The following is a 20,637-nucleotide window of genomic DNA, read 5'->3' as shown; positions in this document are numbered from 1 at the left end:
CCTCCGGGGAGTCTAGGTACCCGAATTGAGCGCCCCCCCCCCCCCCCCCCTGCCAACACGATGTGGGCGTGGCCAGAGTTACTGACGTCATCCAATGACAGCTAGCTGTCAGAAAGTGAGTTCATTCCCTCGAGCCGAGGAGACTGAGAGCAGCCGATATACGTTTCTGCCCTTCCGTTGAGCGCCTTGACACAGCGACACAACGGACAGACCTTTCAACCGAGCCCGGCCATGGACGAACAGGCGGGGCCCGGCGTGTTCTTCAACAACAATAACAACTCGGTTTTAGCCGGCGGTGGGAAAGGACCGCTGCCCGATGGCGACGCTGGGGAGGCGGCTCGGGCGCAGTACAGTATCCCGGGGATCTTGCACTTCCTGCAGCACGAATGGGCCCGTTTCGAAGTCGAGAGAGCACAATGGGAGGTGGAGCGGGCCGAATTACAGGTAAAAACCACCACATGTTATGTATACACGACCACTTTTAAGTGGCAGTACCGTGGCATAGAGCTGCTCCTTTCTGGTAACTCGCGTTGAGTTTCTGTGTTTGATTGTTCTGGTTACCAGGCTAGCTCTTTAGCATTAGCTCAGGAGCTAAAGGAGCTGCAGCGCCCCCCTGACCCGAATTCACGACGAATGTTTGCGACCTCTGTTTTGACTGCAACCACTTAACGTTCCAGCTTTTAGGGACTGGGGCGAGAGGCTGAAGTGAGCTTATAGAAAAATTAGGTCACAGTTAACCAGCCACTGATAGCTACATTTACTAGCAAAGTAGTTAATGTGTAGTGCAGAGACTGTGTAGGAACACACAGCGGCTGCCTGCATAGATACTCATAGCTTAGTGTATTTAGCACCCGCCTTGATCTTATTGGAACTTTATCTTTAAATCCAAATGAAAAAGAGAAAACAAAATTACGCGGAGGACATGAAGTAACTGATGTGTTTTGATATATTAAGAGCTGTCAGTGTGGACAGACTGCATACAAAACACAGGAGAGACTGCTTTATTGTGTGGAGTGAGTGGGGCTAGCTGCCATGTCACAGCCACCACTGTAGAAAACATGAAAAACGCAATCTGCCTTAAGTAATATAAAGGTCATAGTGCGTTCAATTGGTATAATTCATTTGTCTACTTTCTTGATGGTAGCCTACATCTGACCCTTTCCTGATGAGGCAGTCAGGTTTTTCTTTTGTGAGCCAGAAAATAAACTATGATGCTCAATGTTTGGTTAGCCTAAACTGTAAAGTCAATGTCTTGCATAAAATCAAGACAAAATAGTTCACTCTAAAATCCTTGTTATTGTAGTTGATTTTCAGACCAAGTAGATTTTTATTTTGGATGTACCATCAAACATTGGAAGCGAATAGCAGTTGATCATTATTCCCTATTGGATTGCATGATTTGCTTGTCAGGACTAATGTTATGATATTTTTATCTACCACCGGTGTGTTTGTGTCTTTAGCTGATCCTAAATTGAGATAGAAGCTATCTATCATCATGACACTATCACAAGTGTCTACAGCAGAGGAAATGACTTCGGACGGGCACCATGTGCCAGACCATTTATCCTGGATTTAAGTAGGGCATTGTTGCTGATGCTTTTTATTGTGCAACTTGAGTCTCCATTCCCAATCAGGTTTTTTTCTGTCCGTCATTTTGACCCACTTGTCAGGGTTGGTTCTTGCTCGTTATCCAGCAACTATGTCCCCCACATAGTTGCTGGATAACGAGCAAGAACCAACCCTGACTTTTTAACAGCAGGCAGCGCCATCCACAGTCTGACCTCGGCTAACAAAGAGACGCGAGGGAGACACTGCATTGTTTTTAGACCAGTGACGTAAACCCTGCTCTGTAGTGGGGTTTTGACTCATCTGGCCCGTGCATTGAGCTTCCTGTTTGCTGTCATGAAGCAAGCTTATCAGCGCCACAGCAGCAACTGCGGCAAAGCAGCACAGTGAGGTGGCTAAATGGCTTATTGGGTGGTTTGTTTGTGGCGGCAAAATGCTGCGTGCGCGCTCAATTTGAGTTCTTGTTTTTGTTGCACCTGATCCTATGTGTGAGTCTGGTTGATGCTTTGAACATAATTTGAACTGCAGGTTACACTTTAAACTGCTACAGGAGCAATAGTGATATGAATATCAACACAGGAAGTAACCTTGCTGTGTCCTTGAGGGATGTACTTTATGTATATCAAACATATTACAGTCCAGTTATTTTACCCATAGAAGGAATTCATGTGTAAGCTCTCGGCGAAGGAACCAACCGGGCTGAGGAAAACGAGGTAGAAAGAAAGTCATTTAACGGAACGTAAATAGACACGTATGAATAATGAAAAAGTTCTAGTGGGCACAGAGCCCTAATGGAAGATACAGTGCAGCAGCAGCTACTGTATGTTCAGCATTATGCAACAACACACTGCTCATAGTGCCCTGCATCAGGGCCCAAACACTTGTGTTTGAATCACGGAATCAAAACTGACATCGTGTTCTGCATGCTTTTGGTAAGGTTGCATACATGTTTCAACTTAAAGCCCATTAAGAATATGCATAAAGTGAATTTCACAACCCAGGGAATACTCCCCTCCCTTTTTTCTTGTTGTTTGCCTAGACATTGAATTGAAGACAGTTGAATCTGTGTCTGTTTGGGAGGAAGGCGAACCCCAGTGCTTGTAGGAATGTGGTCCAGCCAGCCTTGTTAGGTCATGCTCAGAGCCACTCCTCTCGTCTGGAGCGGCACAGGAACTGCACTGACTGTACATGCCTGACTTGTCCTGTGTCCTATCCGTCGAATGCGTGGCCCCGCTGTCATTCATGATTAGTGTCCGGTTGTGTTGTCATCGATTAATCAATTGATCGACTCAGTCAAGCTGATTTGCTTAACCAGTGATAGGTTACAGCTCCAGCTTCTATTGATGATGTGAAAGTGATGAGGGCTGCCCTGTAAGCAATGATTATTTTAATTCAGTCAATTAATTAGCTCTTTATTCTAACAATGATAGTGGAAATGGCCTTTTAAAGGATTTCGCATTGCTTGTTTGTTTAAAAGATATTCAAATTACAATTGTGTATCAAGCAGATAGCAAATATATGTGAGATGCTAGAATAATCGAAGGCTTTTTTTTTTCTTTTCAAGGAAAATTTGCTATAGTGATGATTCATTATAAAATCATTGATTAACAGTCTCATCTATGAAATGTTGAAAAAGGTCACGTTTCCAAGGGGAAATCTCCAAATTCATATATCAGAAGCAGGAACTGGATTTTTCGCCTACAAAAACACTTAAATAATTACTTATTAAAACTGTTGTAAATATTGTTCTAGCTTTAATCAATTTTGATAATCTCAATTGATTATCAGAATACATTTTCGGTGCCACACCCAAATGATAATTTGACGAATGAACTGAGCACTAACTTGATATTGGCACTGATACGGGAGGATGGGTGGGTTTAGTATGCTCAGTGGCAACAAACCAGTTGAGTCTATTTATTCTTCATTAGCAATGTATACACAGCATGGTGCCATGGACTTCCAACACGCATTGCGTAGGTGTGCAGTGTAGTAATTCAGTTCACTATTCACACTGGATTAGTATTACCTGGTGACCTCATGTGACTTAGAAATCCCCCACTCCCCACATCTTGAGTTTCGTGTGGCAGCTTTACACTGGAATACTGACATTGTCCTGGATATGATAGCTAGTATGCTAAAATGTTGCGCCTGTTGAAAAATGGAAGAAGGTTACTTAGATACTGCATGCTGCAATGCATGTCAACCATCTCATAATTTTTTGAGGTTTCCCTCTTGTGATAGATTTCAGCTCGCTCTTTCTGCAAATGATAGCCCTAGCCTATGGTGGTTATGGTGTAGGTAGGGCTCCATTCCTCTAGTAAGAGGCATTAAAAGGACCACAGCATGCAAAAACCTTGAGAGAATTATATGAGACCCGCCAAATCATGGACATGTCGATTAGCAAAAGACTAATAATATCACATCTGTGTTTTAGCGAAAAATGGTAGGTCATTTGCGGTGGAATTTTATTAGACAGTTTGGAGAGAGAGATGAAATGTAGTAGAGAGGGGAATGACATGCAGAAAACAACCACGAGCCTGATTCGAACCCGTTGTTTGCTGCTTCCGATGACTGAGTCTGTATGGGGGGAGCTTTAACCACAATACCACGAGTGCCCCTGGAATTTTGACTTAGCAAATTACAGACATGGCCAATTCACACAGGATTCAGTTCCCAGACGACCTCCGCAGTTACTACAAATGACTAGAGGTCAGTTGGTAATAATTATCCTGTACTGAATTGAGTTACACAGCTGCAGATATGTATGTCATACATAACAGTGAAAGAAAAATTCACTGTGTTGAACTGAGATATTCTTACTCGTATTGCGATATTGAATTGATTGAGATCACCATGCCGTAATGATCAGCACAGATCTTTTCCAGGAATGAGGTTGAGTGGAGTTACGGCAGTGCTCCACTGTGCTCTATTAGCCCCTCCAGTTATGGGGAAACCCCTGCTCCACTGGGTATCTCCTTGCCAGAAGTATCTTGTCAGCAGCCATAATTTGACACCAGGAGAAGGTTGAAGGTGACTTGGAGTGTAAGGTGGCTCTGTGTGGGTGCACACTGAGACGTGGACCCACTTTATGTTCCCTGGATAGTAGAGACCCTTGAAATTCTAAAGGAAAAGCATTTGAACAAAAGTAGGACCATTGTGTTATTCGATTACCTGGCTGTCTCCATGTCGGAGAAGATCGCAGCTAACCCTGGAGCAGCCTAGAATTAGCCGTCATCAGTAAGATGACTTATTACCGTGATGATCTCATGTTTACTTTTACTAATGGAAAAGCCTGGGGCATATTTAGCTCAACGGTGCGGCAATCAGCAGGACTCAACCTACCATGCCTCTGCACATGCATGTATCGTGGCATTCAGCAATGGGTGTCACCGTCATTCCTCAAGTCGCTACTCCGTCGTCCACCCCCAAGCTGCAGTTATTTTTGTGTCGTGCCCTCTCTGTGTGCGCTTCAGAGCGGGGAAAAGAAAAACTGTGTTCATGCTTTCTCACCAAGAATATATGCAGCGTTTTCTCACTTAAGTTGCTCTCAGATATTCACATAAGAACTGTGGGCTTTACAAATGCTCCACATAGAAGCTAATACTGCTACTGCTCACATCCTTTCTCATGTAACCAGGCTGTAGACCACTAAAACATCTCCATCGTCTAAAAGGTTTAAGACCGACTGCGTTAATATTTACCAGAAGCACCACAAACACAAGTCATTGCGGTTCATATCAAATATTCATAGTTGGCTGTTATAAACGTGTTTGTGTTTTTCCTGCGAGAGAGCCTGCAGGGAGCCTTGTTTATTAACTAAAGCCTGCTCCTCTGAGCTTTGCTCTACTGTCCCTGTTGGACAGACACACAAACACACACATACACACCACAGCCTTTCTCTGTGCTGTAGAGCTGCCTTGTCGGCCCGTTAATTCCCTTCTCCTTCCTCCATTCACACTTACAGCCTTCATGTGTCTACGTGGGTGTGCGGGACAGCTGCCTGCTTGTGCAACAAAGTTGCCACCGGCCTCCCCGGCTTTAACAGCCAATCTGAGGTCGCCAGTCTGTCAGAGTTGTAAATTGGTGTTCTCACCAGATCAAATGGTGAAAATTATGATATTCTTTTTTTCCCACTGTGTAGTGGCACAGCATTGCAGTGAGCACTATTTTATGTCATACTGTACCATTTATAGTACACATCTATCCACATATAGATATCATGTAGATTACATTTTTATGATGTGCACCTTAGCTCTGTGGATATGATTGTGGATAATTACTAAATGTTTATTGTTTTTATATCATTAACATGTACATATTATCCTAACTAGTACTTACTACCTTGTTTTTCATTTGGAAAAATACAAGTTGGAGTCGTACTATTGAATGTAGCCTACAGTAATATGGTATTGGTTGTAAGTTGATTTTATTTGGCACATTGTTTTTCATTGTATAACAATGTTAAGGATTGGGGCTCCCTGTTGGCAGAGGAGTGTCCAATTGTGAAGAACAACATCTCCAGCTCAGCTCCAACCTTTTATTAGGTTCGTACACTTTGTTTCCGATACTGGAGACGATCAAATTAAGCCGCTAAGATAGTCAGAGCTTCAATCCCAAGGCTTTTTAGATCACACCACAGCCTTTGTTGAAATGATCTTCTCCTATTTCAAATTGTCTTCACTCTGAAGCGCATCTTCTTTTTCCCTCTTGACTCTGTGAAGTCAGCTGTAATTGTTGTCTTCAACATGGTTCAGGCCTGGACCACACCTAACAATCACACAACCTATTTGTCAGAGAAAATGCTGATGTTGAAAATGTAGCACTTTGCCTGCACACCGTATGTGAGGGCCGGCATGTGCGCGCCAGGAGCCTTATGTCATTTTAATGCAGCAACATGGGACGCAGCACCCCTGTCCTCAAGGAGCCCAGCACACTTCCTTTGTTTGCACTCCTCCCTGTATAAAGTAGCACTGCAGTGTGAACTTGACGTGAGCCGCGTGACGGCCAAGTGTAAAATGAATCTTGTGAACAAATGTTATGACTGTGAGAAATATCTGGCAGTATAAGGATTTTTGTTTGTTTTGTTTTATGGGTATTCATTGTACAGTAAAAAGTAGCAGCTTGGCTCTTTTACCGAGAGGAAGTCTTTATTAAATCCCCGGTGGACCAGCTCCCTGTGGAATAATGCTCTTTACTCTGAGAAAAACAGCATTTTATTCAAGTTTCTAGAAATGTCAGTTGTGAAATGTTACAGACCTAAACCAGAAGTGGGATTGATTTGACAGTTCAATACATTTGTTTTGTTGAGTCTCATTCAGCCTATAACAAGCACGGACACTACTGCTAGTTACAGTAGAGCTCGAATTCCATCAGACTTAATTATTTTAAATAAATTAACAAAATATTATGATTATTATTTTTTTAAATACTGTATATATTTGGAGTGTATATATAATCTTTTAGCAGTTATGAATGAACATTTTAGATTTTTTGGCAAGTTGATCATAGGGGCCCAACTCAAAGTGAGTTATTTTAGCCATGAAGAGGTGATGTTGACTTTAAACACATAGCAAATACACTGCTGCAGCCATGTTACAGTAGCCCCCAGCTACCCCAGTCTTGCTTCAGTTGTTGTGCTGTCTTCCCCCCCCCCCCCCCCTCACCCCCCTTGCTTCGAGTGTAATGGCATGTGTGGAATGTACTTGGCTAGTCATCAGGTCGGCTATCACGATGCTCATTGGTTTGCGGTAACTGCGAGAGTAAACCCGGTGTTGGCTGAAATAAAAAGTTTGTTTGCATTGTAAATGTGGGATTTACAGCAGCCCCCTTCGCCTCCTTCAGGGCCCTCTGGCCAAAGCATGCGTGACCATTTTGTTTGTAAGTAAAGTCCCGAGGTCGTACGAGTATCCACTGAACTTTTCTTTACAAATGGAGTGAGCTCAGTCTCGCTGCTCAGTTGCACTGCTGGGGTTTCTCACAGTGTTGACTCTGTCTAAGTTTAAATGGCCTCATTGTGCTGTACACGTCTTTGGCGATGACGCAGGACGAGTCTGGGAGGAAAACATGTCTGGAATTCACAAATCTCAGTCTTCTGTAATTATAAATAGTCTACTTAGACTTCTAGTATTTGGTGGAATTGTTCCCCTCTCGCTCCTGTTGCCAGTGTAATCCACTGCCAACAGCTTGTGGTCAAATAATCTGCAAATTAACTGTGTTATTATCGTGTTAGTGCAATGACTCAAAATATAGGCCTACAGAAGTCAAACCAAACTAGACACAGACATTGAAGTAATATCTATTTTTAATTGTTACCCATTATTGAATAGAGCCAAACTATATATTTTGCAATATCTTTTTCTCTGTGCAGTTTCTTTTTGCAGTGTTTCTTCCCAGTGTTGCAGTGTTGTGTCAGCAATTGTGATTAAAGGTGGAGTTAGCGATTCTGGAGAACAATTGTTGTCAAAATAGATCACTTTTGTCAAAATCAGTAAATATCTCTTCACAACCCGCTACCTGGCTGTACGTATGTGTGAATGCAGTGCACTGAAAAACGATCCAGTGTTAATACACACAGCCTCAGCTCTTTCTTTCAAAGGTTTTTTTATTAAATGTTCGTAACAAAGAAATTGTAGCACGATTAGTACAAATTTTTTCCCTTTTTTTTCCCCGAACATGCCCCACCCACACAGCCTCAGCTCTTTAAACAGGTATATTTGCTACTAATGTGAGCCCCCTCTGTTTACATATCCTTTGTTGACATACCAGTTTAGAGAGCCTAAACTGTGTATTAACACCAGATTTTGTTTGAGCGCGCATACAGTACGCACAGGTAGTAGAGGGTGAGGATATATTCACTTGATTTGGACAAAAAGGGATTTTTTTTTTTGTTCTCCAGAATCGCTGACATCCCCGTTTAAGTTGGACTGGAAGCTTCTGTTGGTCCATTTGTCCTTGTTGTACTATTTTAATTAAAAGTAGAAATTTGGCCCCCAAACTAACATTGACTACAGCACAAATCGATGAGTTTGTGACCAAGTTTCTACCAGAGTGTCCCCAGTAACTGTTGTATATCTTCTCCACACAAGCTATTCGTTTTCTCTTCTTCCTCCCTTTTTTAAAAGCCCTGTGCTCTAGATGGATGCCCCCGCGCTACACGTCGTCTCTTCCCTCAGACAGACTAAACTAAAGGAGCCCTTATCCAGCAGCCCAATAATGCAGGCAGTGTGAGGGCCGGGAATTAAATGCTTCCTGTGTCTCTTTATGGCCCGAGTTGACTCATTGCATTCCTCCCAAGGTTAATGTTTGATGGAGGGAGAGATGGGGAGCCAGGGATTCACAGAGCACTGCACTCTTCTCTATCTCTATCTCTGGCAGCGCAGGACGCCAGGAGAGTCCCTGGGCCAGCGCTTCATGTGTGGACAAAAGAAAGTGATGAATAACAGTGGGCAACCTCTGCTTTGGAATGCATTGAGTGCGTCCAAATGAATAATAAAACAAAAAACCCTGTCGCGCCGTTCTTCTTACACATTGCCATCGGCTCGGATGTGACATTCCTGAGGTTGGGTTGAAATAAATGTGTGGCCCGTGCTTTATTTCTCATTGTTGAAATAAGGGGAAATGTTTTAGCTCTTTTCATTGGTGATTTATTGTTTTGTTTTTTTCACTTTTTCTGCTCAGCCCGCTGTGAACCCAAATCCACAATATCCTTCTAACTATGTGAATTGAAGAGTTAGTTGCATTTGCATAGTATGAATCTGAAAAGAGTAAAAATATTATATATATTTAATAAACTTAATCTGTATTTTGGTTAAGGTGCATTAAGTATTTTTAACCAATCACTGCAGTTATCTGCTCTAACATTCTATAAAAACAATGAAATTGCCAATCAGATTTTTGCAAAAAGCTTACTGAGACACCCAACTTTGACATCGTATATTGAAATTTACTATTTAAGACCAGGTTTCCAGAGGCCTGAACATCCGAACAAGAGAGAAAGAGAAAGAGAGAGAGAACGATAGTGGACCATATTCAGCAGGACATACAGAGACATTCAATTGGAAATAGCTGCAATTAGCCTAATGAGGTTTGTGTAGGTTCTGCTGCAGCCTAGTTGCATGTAATACAGTTTCAATGCCCCTGGGGGAGGTGGGGAGGAGCGCTCCTCTCTGATATTTGGGTTTGAGGCCATTTTAGAATGACTGATTTATTTTTGGGAGCCGCACAGTCTGGCCCAAGACAAATAAGTGATCATTTTCCATATGCAATATTTTCCTAATGCCTTATTTGTGCCCCTGCCCTGCACGTGTCTCCTTCCTCCTGTATTCCAAAGATAGCACAAATTGATCAAGGTCCAGGTGTTATTGAACGTAAGCAAGATTTCATCAGTTGGCACCAGTTTCACCACTTATTTCCTCCTGTCATATTGTGGAAAATTTCCTTTTTAATCCACCTACCGGGACAAAATCAATTTTTTTCCCCCACCAAGACCACAAATGAATGGCTTACTCACTCTTCTATGATGGGGCTTCTCTGGCATTTTCTCTATTTGTTCTTCCTGTTCGATCTATGTTTCTGTCACTGAGCTTATAAGGCTTTTTCTTGAACCTTTCATTTCTAGTTTTGTCCTTCTGTTTTAATGCCCTTATGATGATACTGGCTCAAGGACGCATAAAGTCAAATGCATACTTAGCGTTTGTTAACGGTATCCCGAATGCATTAGTATAGATCCAGCGGAGGGTAGAGTGGAATAAGGAATCAGACACTGCGTAGATGTAAAGGCTACAGTACTGTGTGTGCCATACTGCTAGCATGCAAACCAGTGCATACTCTATGCTGCTTACACTGTCAAACTCCCGAATGCACTGGAGCTCTTGTGGGCATGTTACGCATTCCTCTGAGTAGAAGAACTGAGGATGGTAAGAAATGTGAGTTGTTAATACGAGGCAGATTTGAAGTGCTGTCATGACTCATTGTTGCAGGCAGCAGCAGCAGCATCGCTACTTGCTTTTCGTGTGAAACTGTGATCCAGCCCACTCAAACTCGCAGCATCCTCTGCATGTAGAGTGAAACGCAGGGAATGGAGTCAATATTCACATTCCCTTTTGAGAGGTTAACGTGTGGTTTGAGACTTTGAATCATTCCCACAAGAGGAAACTGGAATTGACTTTGTGAAGTCAAGACAGGAGCAGTTTTGGCTCATGAGCCTCATGGTGCTTTCTCTCGTCCTTATTTGTAATAGCATCTTTCTGCTGCTCCTCTGCGTCAGTAGTTTACCCCCGTTTCAGAATTTGTTTGTCATTTGTCTTTTATCTAAAATAAGATTTTAAACATTGCCCCTCCAATTATTATGTCTTCTTTTTCTAACAACAGAGTGTCATTTTGATGAAGTGCTGAAATGGTAACGACAGCTTATATGGCATTACTGGCCATAAAGCCATAATGCAGTCACTTCATTTTTGTTTATGATGCAGTTGAGAACAGAATCACATTTTTGAATCGGAATCTTATTCAAAACATCATACATGAGAAATGTGAAATTTTAAAAAGAAAGAAAATGCATGTAAAGTTTAAGGAACTGACAGAGACAGAGAGCCGACAGCCACACAGTAACTGCTCCAGTTAGTGAAGGCCAATGCCATCTGGAGTGCAGTTACAGCTTTCACAAGAGTTTCTTGTCATTATCCATGTTGATGCCTCAGCATCTAAGTAATTGAGTTGGTTTCACTACATAAACCTAAATCTAATCATAATGGAGAAAATACTGATTATGGCTGGGTGAAATAGTCCATTCACACAATAATTGTTTTAGCCTCCTTACCTATAAACCTTCAAAGTTACTACTGCTAACTTAAATAGGGAAGCTGCTTTCTCCAACCCACCTTTCTTTCTTCTGAAGTCAGATATTGACCCTCATAAAGACCAGTTAGCACTACTGTCAGTAATGTTTCATTTGCGGCTGAGATGGCTAAGTACTGGACACAATGTCTTGGCACACAGTGCACTGGAGTAAGAGCCAAAGTATAGCGCCACCTTTTCTTTTTTTATTGAATCACGAATCCAGCGTCCTCTGGAATCCAAATCGTGACTGGGAGAGGAAATGGAATCGAATCATGACGCGGCCAGAGATTCCCTCCCCCCTAATAATAACCAAGCCAGATAAAGTAGTCCTGCTGAAAGCTACAGTAACCAGCCCAGCTCAAATAGACTCAGTGTCAGAGTAGAGTATGCTGAAAATATACTGGGACCATTGCAATCGTGAAATGTCTGATCCCGCTGTAAGACATACACACTACACAGCTCCCCGTGTTTGATTTATCTGCTGCAGCTCGTGTTCTGTATGCTTCACTTTTAGCTGGGCTCTACCACTCTCATTGAAATGTACACACGCGCGTGCGTGCGTGCGTGTGCGTGCGTGTGTGTGTGTGTGGACCCAGCAATGTAATGTAGTGCTGACTCAGATTGAGTGCGTCAACAGCTGCTGCCTGTTACTGAAGAGAGACAGTGGTGTGCAGAGGGAATAGATTCTAGGAGGGAGGAGGGGGAGATGGGGAGGGAGGTGTGTGTGGGAGTGTAGGTTAGATTAAAATAGAACGGCACAGAATGTCTTTTTCTTTCCCATAATGCCACGCATATTGATTTGACATCGTCCTATTTTAGTCTTGACAGAAGTATTTGCTCTCAGATGTTGCCTCCATGAAGGTTGTCTTTTGAAGTCAAATCTATGTTGCTGGCGATCTCACATCTAAGAATGCAGAGAAAAAAAAACGGGAAGATTGCAACTATTTATATAAACGACTACTGTAAATCTCATATTACTACTTTAAAATGTAACCTGACAGTCCTATTTGTGTGTCCACAGGCCCAAATCGCCTTCCTGCAGGGGGAAAGGAAAGGCCAGGAGAACTTGAAGAAAGACCTTGTGAGGAGGATCAAAATGCTGGAGTATGCGCTCAAGCAAGAGAGGTGAGTGCCTTTACCGCCCTGCCGCTGCTTTCATCCCACCCACAAAACACACAAATACCTCCGCTAGTAGTCTGCAGCAACAGCTGCAGTGTTTCCATGTTTTGCACGCTCCTAAAAATAAATTCCTGCCTCTGAGAAATACGGAAAAGGAGAACATGGCAGTGTGAGATTCCCTACCGGTCAACAAATCAACCTGCACCTACACAGAGCTAGCACACTCCAGAGTGCAGCTCTCTGCACATTTGAAAGCTTGAAAAAGTGGTTGCTGCTGGCGCTTTATAAGAATATCCTTTGTTTGTATTCTGTGCGTATCAGTCCCACGTCAGCAGGAGCGGTAAACGGAGCATAGCGCCACAGAGATTCCCCTGGAGTCCAGCTTGGGTGATGTCTCTGGATGGGAGCGTGTGTTGCTGTCAGATTTTGCTTGTGAGGACTCTGTCACTCTGACACTGTCCTCAGTAGAAGGACAGGGATGGAAAAAAAGAAGGACAGAGGAATACTCTTTCCACCCTAGACGGGTTCACCCGCTACACTTATATTTCTCCAGTTAACCATAGGAATTACATTTTTCTCATTACCATATGCAGCCTGGACCGTCACGGTCACACAAAAAGCTCCCTGTGATAGCGGTGATACATTTTGCACGTCCCTTCCTCCTTGACGCATGGCTGCACCTGGAACAGAGATGTATTGCTGGATTTGGACGCCTCTCTGTTAATGTGGGATCAAGCCCATGGAGCACGTCATTCAAACAGACTCTGGAGCAACAACTGAACAAATAGGACTTGTTTATGTCAGATACATAAAGCATTCATTTAGATGACAGGTACAGTTTAATACAAGTTGTAGTTTTTGCCATCATTCCAGCTGCTTACAACATAGTCGTCACCATGGTAACCAAGCACCCACTACATTTATTTGGAACAGAGGCGGAAGGTAAACACAGTAAAATCTTTACCCCAGCTGTCCTGCTCTGTCCCTTCATACGTACTGTAGTTGTGGGTGGACAGAGTTTTTACTTTGTATAGGGGGATTATTGTCAACATTTCAGGTGTGTCCCCTGTCAGTTCTACTTTTAAAACAAAGTGATTTTCTTGTTTACCTGTCTGACAGCTTGTGTTTTTCGCCCCATCAGATTTTAAGTTGTAATAAAACAGAATTATCCCCTTAACATGAATCAAATGATTAGATGAAGCTCACATTTTGACCATTCCCTTGCATGTGTGATTGAACGCCGCTGTCTCCTCCCTCAACAAATACCACAGAGGAAGTACTTAACTCTGCACTCTATGGCGGACAGTAGATGACAATTCTAATGTATCATCATTTGTGTTGGCCGATTGTCTGGGCTTATGACAGCTTTAACACAACAGAGTTTGACAGGTGTCATAATAAGTCAGTGCTCTGAGGTTAGATACATGCCTTGCTCTGTGAGGAGCGTCATTATTGGCATTGTTCAGCCTGGAATCATCCTTTTGGCTGTTTTTATAGTGTCTATTTATCTACTTTTCTCCAGTGAGATCGGCGCAGGCTCTGCCTCAGGAGAGACACTTAACCCAGGATTACTACCACTTTCCCCCGTTGCTAAGCAACAGGACATGTCTCAAAGGTTAACTGAAAGCAATATCAGAAAAAGCTTTCCGGATGTAGGATGTACCAATTTAAGATGAATTTGATTTGGATGGGGGTTGCTTCCTTTGGCTCACAGGGGGAGGGAGGAGCTGTGTGAAGAAGAGCTGTGAGTGCTGTGCTTGTATTGAACCTTTGCATACACGTCCATATCAGTGCTAAGAAGTGGAAGGGACAGGTTAAAGCCACAAATTGCTTTTTTCTTCATGTTGGTTGCCATTTTATGTCAGTTTACATGTGTGACAAGTGAGAGAGATTGCATTGACACATCAATTTGAAAATGATATATGTGATTTGACATAACATTGACTGGCTTCAGCTGATTACATGGGAATATGTTCTAGTGTTCTTCTTCTATAATGATACATGTAAAATCTTAACTTGATCAGACAAAAAAAGCAATTTGAATATGTCAGCTGATGGGCATTTTTCACTTGTTTCTGACAAGTAATAGCCCAAAGCCATTAATTGATATGAACTGGATTGTTAGTTGCAGCCCTGTTTTATATATCAAAAGCTTATGCATAATGAGTTTTTTAAATAGCTTCAGACCCTTTTGATCAGCATTGTTTGCTCATATATCTGCTTCCCTTTTCTCTCTCTCTCTCTCTCTCTCCCTTCACTTCCAGAGCAAAGTACCACAAGTTAAAATATGGGACAGAGTTAAATCAAGGTGACGTGAAGCCTCCGAGCTACGACTCTGGTAAGTCAACGGCGGCTCAAACGGCCATCTCCACCTCTTCATACTAAATCACTGTGATTGTTGCGTTCGCATACCTCAAGTGACAGGACGGGTACGCATGTGAAGCCAGCGTTCATGTTGAATCTTGTTTGCCTTGCTTTCTTCCCCGTGTCCTCCTGCTGCATGTTGAAATAAGCGCCATTGCTGTCACTGAACAAATATAAGAAAGAAAAGTTACTTCTTCCGACAAAGACACTCGCAATAAAGGCTTGGTTCACCTAAAACAACTTAACTTTCAACTCGCCTCTTGTCATCTGCCATGCAGATTGTTATGCTTTTCGGATACTTCTGTTTGCATCCAAATACAATTGAAGGCAATTGAATTAATTTGCGGTGCTCAAAACATTGGAACCCATTTGTGTCCCTGTTGTTTTATATAATCCAGAGAGCTGTCAACAGATTTTGAAGGGACTATTTATTTTGAAAGCTCCTAACTTATTCTTCAACGATCAATAAAACAAACAACTAAGTCCTGTTTAAGACAAAATGGGCAAGAAGTCCCTAAGAACCTAGAGAAATATTGGTCATTTGAACAGTAGTACCATTGAATGACTACTCCACCTACCAATGAAATGTTTTTTGTGTTGTTGCAAAAAGCATAGCAAATTAATGGATGTCTTGGTGTTTGAGCAACAGAGTGATGTTTCAATCACAATGCTCTACATCTGATCTCAAAAAAGCAAATCCTCTACATAGCTAAATAACACCAAGGACAACAAAAGGAAATGCACAATATAGATATTAGATCATATTCAGCACAGTGTTGAAATGGCGAGAAAGAGGCGCCCTCTGAAGCTACTTTAACTTAAATCTTGTTCTCCCCTCATTAAAGAACCGTGCATTATCACGCCATTAATCTCGTACCAGTGCAATACCCTTTGCCCTGTTCTATTATTGCAGTTTTAATCGGCCCCTCATGTTCAAGTCCTTTGCCGTCGTTGAGTCAGATTGCCACATTTCCTCACCTCTGCTCATCTCTATTCATGAGGGCTGTTCAAAGCACACAGGCTCCTTGAAGTGTTGATGAATGAGGGGAGGTGAAGGGGAGAGGTGTTAGGCGGAGGGGATGGAAGACTGGGGAGACCAGGACCAGGGAGGTGCCACTCCTATGGTGGCGCACCTGCCCGCTCCTCACCCTCCCGAATTAGGCATGACCCACTTTTGGAGGCACCCTGCTCCGTCTGTCTGCGCTGCCAAGTCAACCCCTTGACTCACTCACTCACTCACTCACTCACTCACTCACTCACTCACTCACTCACTCACTCACTCACTCACTCACTCACTCACTCACTCACTCACTCACTCACTCACTCACTCACTCACTCACTCACTCACTCACTCACTCACTCACTCACTCACTCTCACACACACACACACGCACACACCATCCAAACCTTATTAACACGTCTGCATGGCGTTGATGAATATCAAATTGAGCTTTGAATCTCATCATGGTTTCTTTTGCCATAGACAGTTATAAAGAGTGTGCTGTTTGGGATGCTGCAGGCATAGATGCATGTTTTTGTCCGGGGACCAGCCATTTTGAATTTTTCTGAATGATCTTTAGCTATTTTGTTTAATCAATTTAGAATAAGCAGAAATTTATATCTACTGGGATGTAAATATCTGGATTGAGGCTAGTTATTAAAGTTGCACACATCAACAAAAAATAACTCTGGTCCAAATCCAACCATGAACCACAGTAAGAAGCTACTGGCTTGGAGCCTAAATACTGATAATACTCTACGGAACAGCTCTTTCATGAACATGAAAGTTTTTTTGTTTGTTTTGTTTTTAACAATAAACGTGTAAGTGTTTTTTTGCTGGCACAATGTAACCAGAGGCAATACCCTCTTGTATATAACAACTCTAATCCACTATATTGACTTACTGAAAGCAACTAAGCGCTGGATGTGTGTGCCGTTGCCAGGATGCTGTGATGCAGGAATGTTTTCTGGTCGGGTTTACAGAGTGGAAATAATGTCGGCGGCTGTGCTGTTTGTGAAGCTCTGATTTGTGTCCTGCTCTCCTCCTCCCTCTCCTCTTCCAGATGAGGCCAACGAGAACGAGTCCTCCGGATCGCTCAACAATCAGCTGTCTTGGAAACAAGGCCGTCAGCTCCTCAGACAGTAAGTGCTACAGGCTTTAATCCTTCTGTGGCAGGCCCCCAAGCCAGAACAACAAAATCACTGCACTAAGATTAACCCTATTGAAATACCGTATTGGTTGGAATATAAGCAACCGTACTTTTTCCGGACCTAATTGCTGGGAAGAAAAAAATATTATTTTCGAATGCGGCACTAGAATGTTGATTTCCCCCCATTACATTACTCACTACAATGGTACAGTGACTAGTGTCTGACTAACAGCTCATATGAAATACACATACATCTGTGGGGAAGAGCTCCCTCACATGGGCAGCAGCTGTCATTACCAGCTTTTTGGTGGTGGTGGTGGTGGTGGTGGTGGTGGTGTTGTTGTTTTTTTCTTCTTCTCTCTGGAGTACCCAGCAGGCTCAGTAAAGTTTGGTTATCACTTCATTCTACTCTACAGTCAGTCAGTCTGTGTAAATAACCCGGGCTCTGGCCTTTATCCCAGACGCCAACAGGCGGCCTCACACGTCATCTGCCTCAACATGCTGGCTGATGAAGCGGCCAATTTATTCTGGCCTGTGTGTCAGGGGACAGATCGATAATTTGCTAAGACACCCCTCCCTTTCAGTCAGTCGCTCGCTCAAACTGCTCCAGCACCTTCTGCGTCCCTACAGGGAAGGAGGTGTTATATATGATGAGTAGCTCATGTCGCCCCAACGAGGCCCATACTTTTAACAAGATGACTGCCAGAGGACTCAACACTTTAGGCAGTAACAAGTACTAGGCTCTCCCTCATCCCTAATCACAATTAGGTTTACTTAACAAATTAACTCATTGATGAAGAGTAAATTAATCCTCCTACGAGGAAATTTTAAATATTTAACAAATCTAAATCTAAACAAATTTTCACTCTGATGATCATAAATGACCTGTAAGAGCAAATGAGACGGTAGTCAGACCGGTTTACGGTAGGCAGACCGGAACATCCTGTGTTTCTGAATGGTACTAAATCAAAGTTTACTTTGCTTCAACATTGTCACATCACCATTATTACTCTTACACAGTCACATATAAATACATTACCTTATGCAACTGCTGTCTCTTTTTCACTCGCTAACTTAACAAATGCACGCACATAAGAAAGCACTACTGCTTTTGTTCAAAGAATCAGCTTGAACTGAAAGCTCCTCGTAGCTACTTAAACGTTAATTTATAACATTTGAAAGTCTCATTTGCATTCCTTGTATACGATTAACTCATAATAATGGTAAAGTTGGCTTTGAGCAAATGCAACCGGTTTTCAGTTCATTGACCTTGTTCCAGGTACCTGCAGGAGGTGGGCTACACAGACACCATCTTAGATGTGAAGTCCCAGCGGGTTCGAGCGCTGCTGGGACTAGCCGGAGATGGAGGAGGAAGGACAGGTGAAAGGACCAGTACTGAGCCTTTGGTCAATGGGACGGACACGTCAACAAAGGGCATGGGCACCAGAGGGTATGTACTTACATGTAAGACTGTGCAGGATGGGTTAAAGAAAAAAAAAACTCTCGATTTGCAATGTGTATAAGACGTTACAGTATCAGTTTTGAACCATTTCAGATTGTGCTGGGAATGTCTGGAATGTCTTGTTAAAAAAAAGATATTCGCAAGCAGAAACATGGGATCAACCAGTATCATCCATCTGCAATTCTATGAATCAAAACATTTCTAGAAGAGGGGGAAATTGTAAAGCCGGTTGAAATACAGATTTGACCAAGTGAGATTAAGGTTAATATGATTTGCATCACACTAACCATCCAAAGTCTTCTTTGTCATTCAGTGTTGGACATTGTTTAATTTGCCTTAAAGGGCCAGTATGCTAATTGTGGCTTGAGTAATCAAAGATAAGGTATAATTTGTTTTTAATTGATGCTGTAGCCTAATATGCTGAAGTGATAGTGGAAGCAAAAAGCCTAACACACACCTTGACTGTTTCTGTATGTTAATATATGTGTGTCATTGTCCGTCAACAGGAAAGCGGAGCTCTCCGACAGCAGTGCCGTGCTGGAGGCCTTCAAGTTCATTGAGAATGCGGCAGCTGAGTTCAGTGACGAAGACGAGGACGAGGATAGCGACGGGAAGGACAGACCTCATGTGGAATCCAGGACGGTAAGTAAAAATGGTCCACTCTCACCTTCCACACACACACACACACACACACACACACACACACACACACACACACACACACACACACACACACACAGACACACACAGGGAAGTGGAAGTCACCATTGTACTGTCAATATTTCCCCCCCAGATCCTGAGGAAGAAGCCCACATCGTCTACTACTACTACTACGACGACGACGCCGGCCAGTATGGACACCAGTGAGGACCCGGACACTGAGGAGGCGCTGAAGGGCTTTGACTTCCTGTGCAGCCCTGACGAGATGGACACATCGCCAGAGTCAAGAGGCAACGGAGACGGCACGGACTGGGGTGAGTCACCCATCAGTCAAGAGGAACGGGGCAGAGTTGGAATTGGATAAAAAGTAACTAATCAAAACCCCACAGATACAGTGTATGGTGGCCACGGTAGCAAAAGGTTTGTTCAGGCTGCGTTCCAATCTCCATACTTCCCTGCTATATAGTATGCTAGAATTCATGTGGTCAGATGCAGCATGCTTAAAAATACCCAGATGCCCTACTTCGTGATTTTTAGTGTGAAAATCGGCATGCTTTTTGGTCGATTCTGACCCACAATCCAACACGCACCGGAAGTTCCGTCACATCGACGGAGCCTCCAAGTGATAACAACCAGCAATGTGACAGATATATAAGCAGAAGGCAAGATCAAGGGGCAATGTTATGATGCAAAAAATAAGTAAAAGTATGTGCCGATTGTATGCCTACTGCATGCTAACAACAAACTGTTTATGTGGAAAAGTAAAAATAATGAGAATGAAATTTGGAACGCAGGGTTATATTCTCTTGTTTAATTTTTTCGCTTAAATATAAAAAAGTTTCAGAGGCACAGAAAATATGGCTAATTGTTTAATGCTTTAATCAACTTTTTTGCCTGTTTCTCTAAATTTGACTTCTCCTCATAGTTTCGGGTGACTGTTCATGGAGAAATTGTCATTCACATATCATGCTGTGGTCATAAGTCATGATGTCGTTGAGTTGTCTCTGTTTTAACCCATAGTTTGTGATCTCTTCCACTGTGTGTTCCCATAGCCAGCCCGTGACCACAATCCCACTCCTGTGTGTCGTCAAATCAACTCCGATCCCCTTTAAAGCCTCACCGGCCTTTTGAGTTTAGAAAGTAGAAGGAGAAAGATGAAACATGGTGGCTGTTAATGTTGCTCCCAATTACAATGAGTGTAATTTCTCTGAGGTGGTAGTGGCCTACTTAAAGAACAGACGCTCATCCCAGGTACTACTACTCTCCTGGAGGCTCTAAAACACCTCCAGGAAAGAGTGACTACGTTAACATGCACAGCAATATTCCAATATGAAACCAGTAAAGATCATATTCCTCAATTAAGACATTGCCTCGTAAACAGTTTCTGCTCACCTTAAACGAGTCATTATCAGAGTAAGCGATAATAGAGTATTTTAATCTTAGTTGCATTATTGAGACATGTACACCTTAATTGCA

The 20,637-nt window shown here is 42.7% G+C and overlaps 1 protein-coding gene across 1 annotated transcript in view; it reads left to right on the top strand.

Annotated features, from left to right (window-relative positions):
- The first annotated feature begins 139 nt into the window (after window positions 1-139).
- Window positions 140-20,637, top strand: part of LOC307257807 (striatin-like) — a 32,663-nt gene continuing 12,165 nt past the window's right edge. Inside the window, exons 1-7 of the mRNA XM_080037146.1 lie at window positions 140-444; window positions 12,428-12,531; window positions 14,790-14,863; window positions 16,953-17,031; window positions 18,319-18,489; window positions 19,008-19,143; window positions 19,295-19,475. Coding sequence (XP_079893272.1) covers window positions 232-444; window positions 12,428-12,531; window positions 14,790-14,863; window positions 16,953-17,031; window positions 18,319-18,489; window positions 19,008-19,143; window positions 19,295-19,475 — 958 coding nt within the window. The 5' untranslated portion in view covers window positions 140-231. The remainder of the gene's footprint in view (window positions 445-12,427; window positions 12,532-14,789; window positions 14,864-16,952; window positions 17,032-18,318; window positions 18,490-19,007; window positions 19,144-19,294; window positions 19,476-20,637) is intronic.

This window comes from Ammodytes marinus (genome assembly GCF_949987685.1).
Source record: "Ammodytes marinus genome assembly, chromosome: 11".
NCBI classification, from domain to species: Eukaryota; Metazoa; Chordata; class Actinopteri; order Uranoscopiformes; family Ammodytidae; genus Ammodytes; species Ammodytes marinus.
This window is presented reverse-complemented; position numbering and strand designations above follow the sequence as displayed.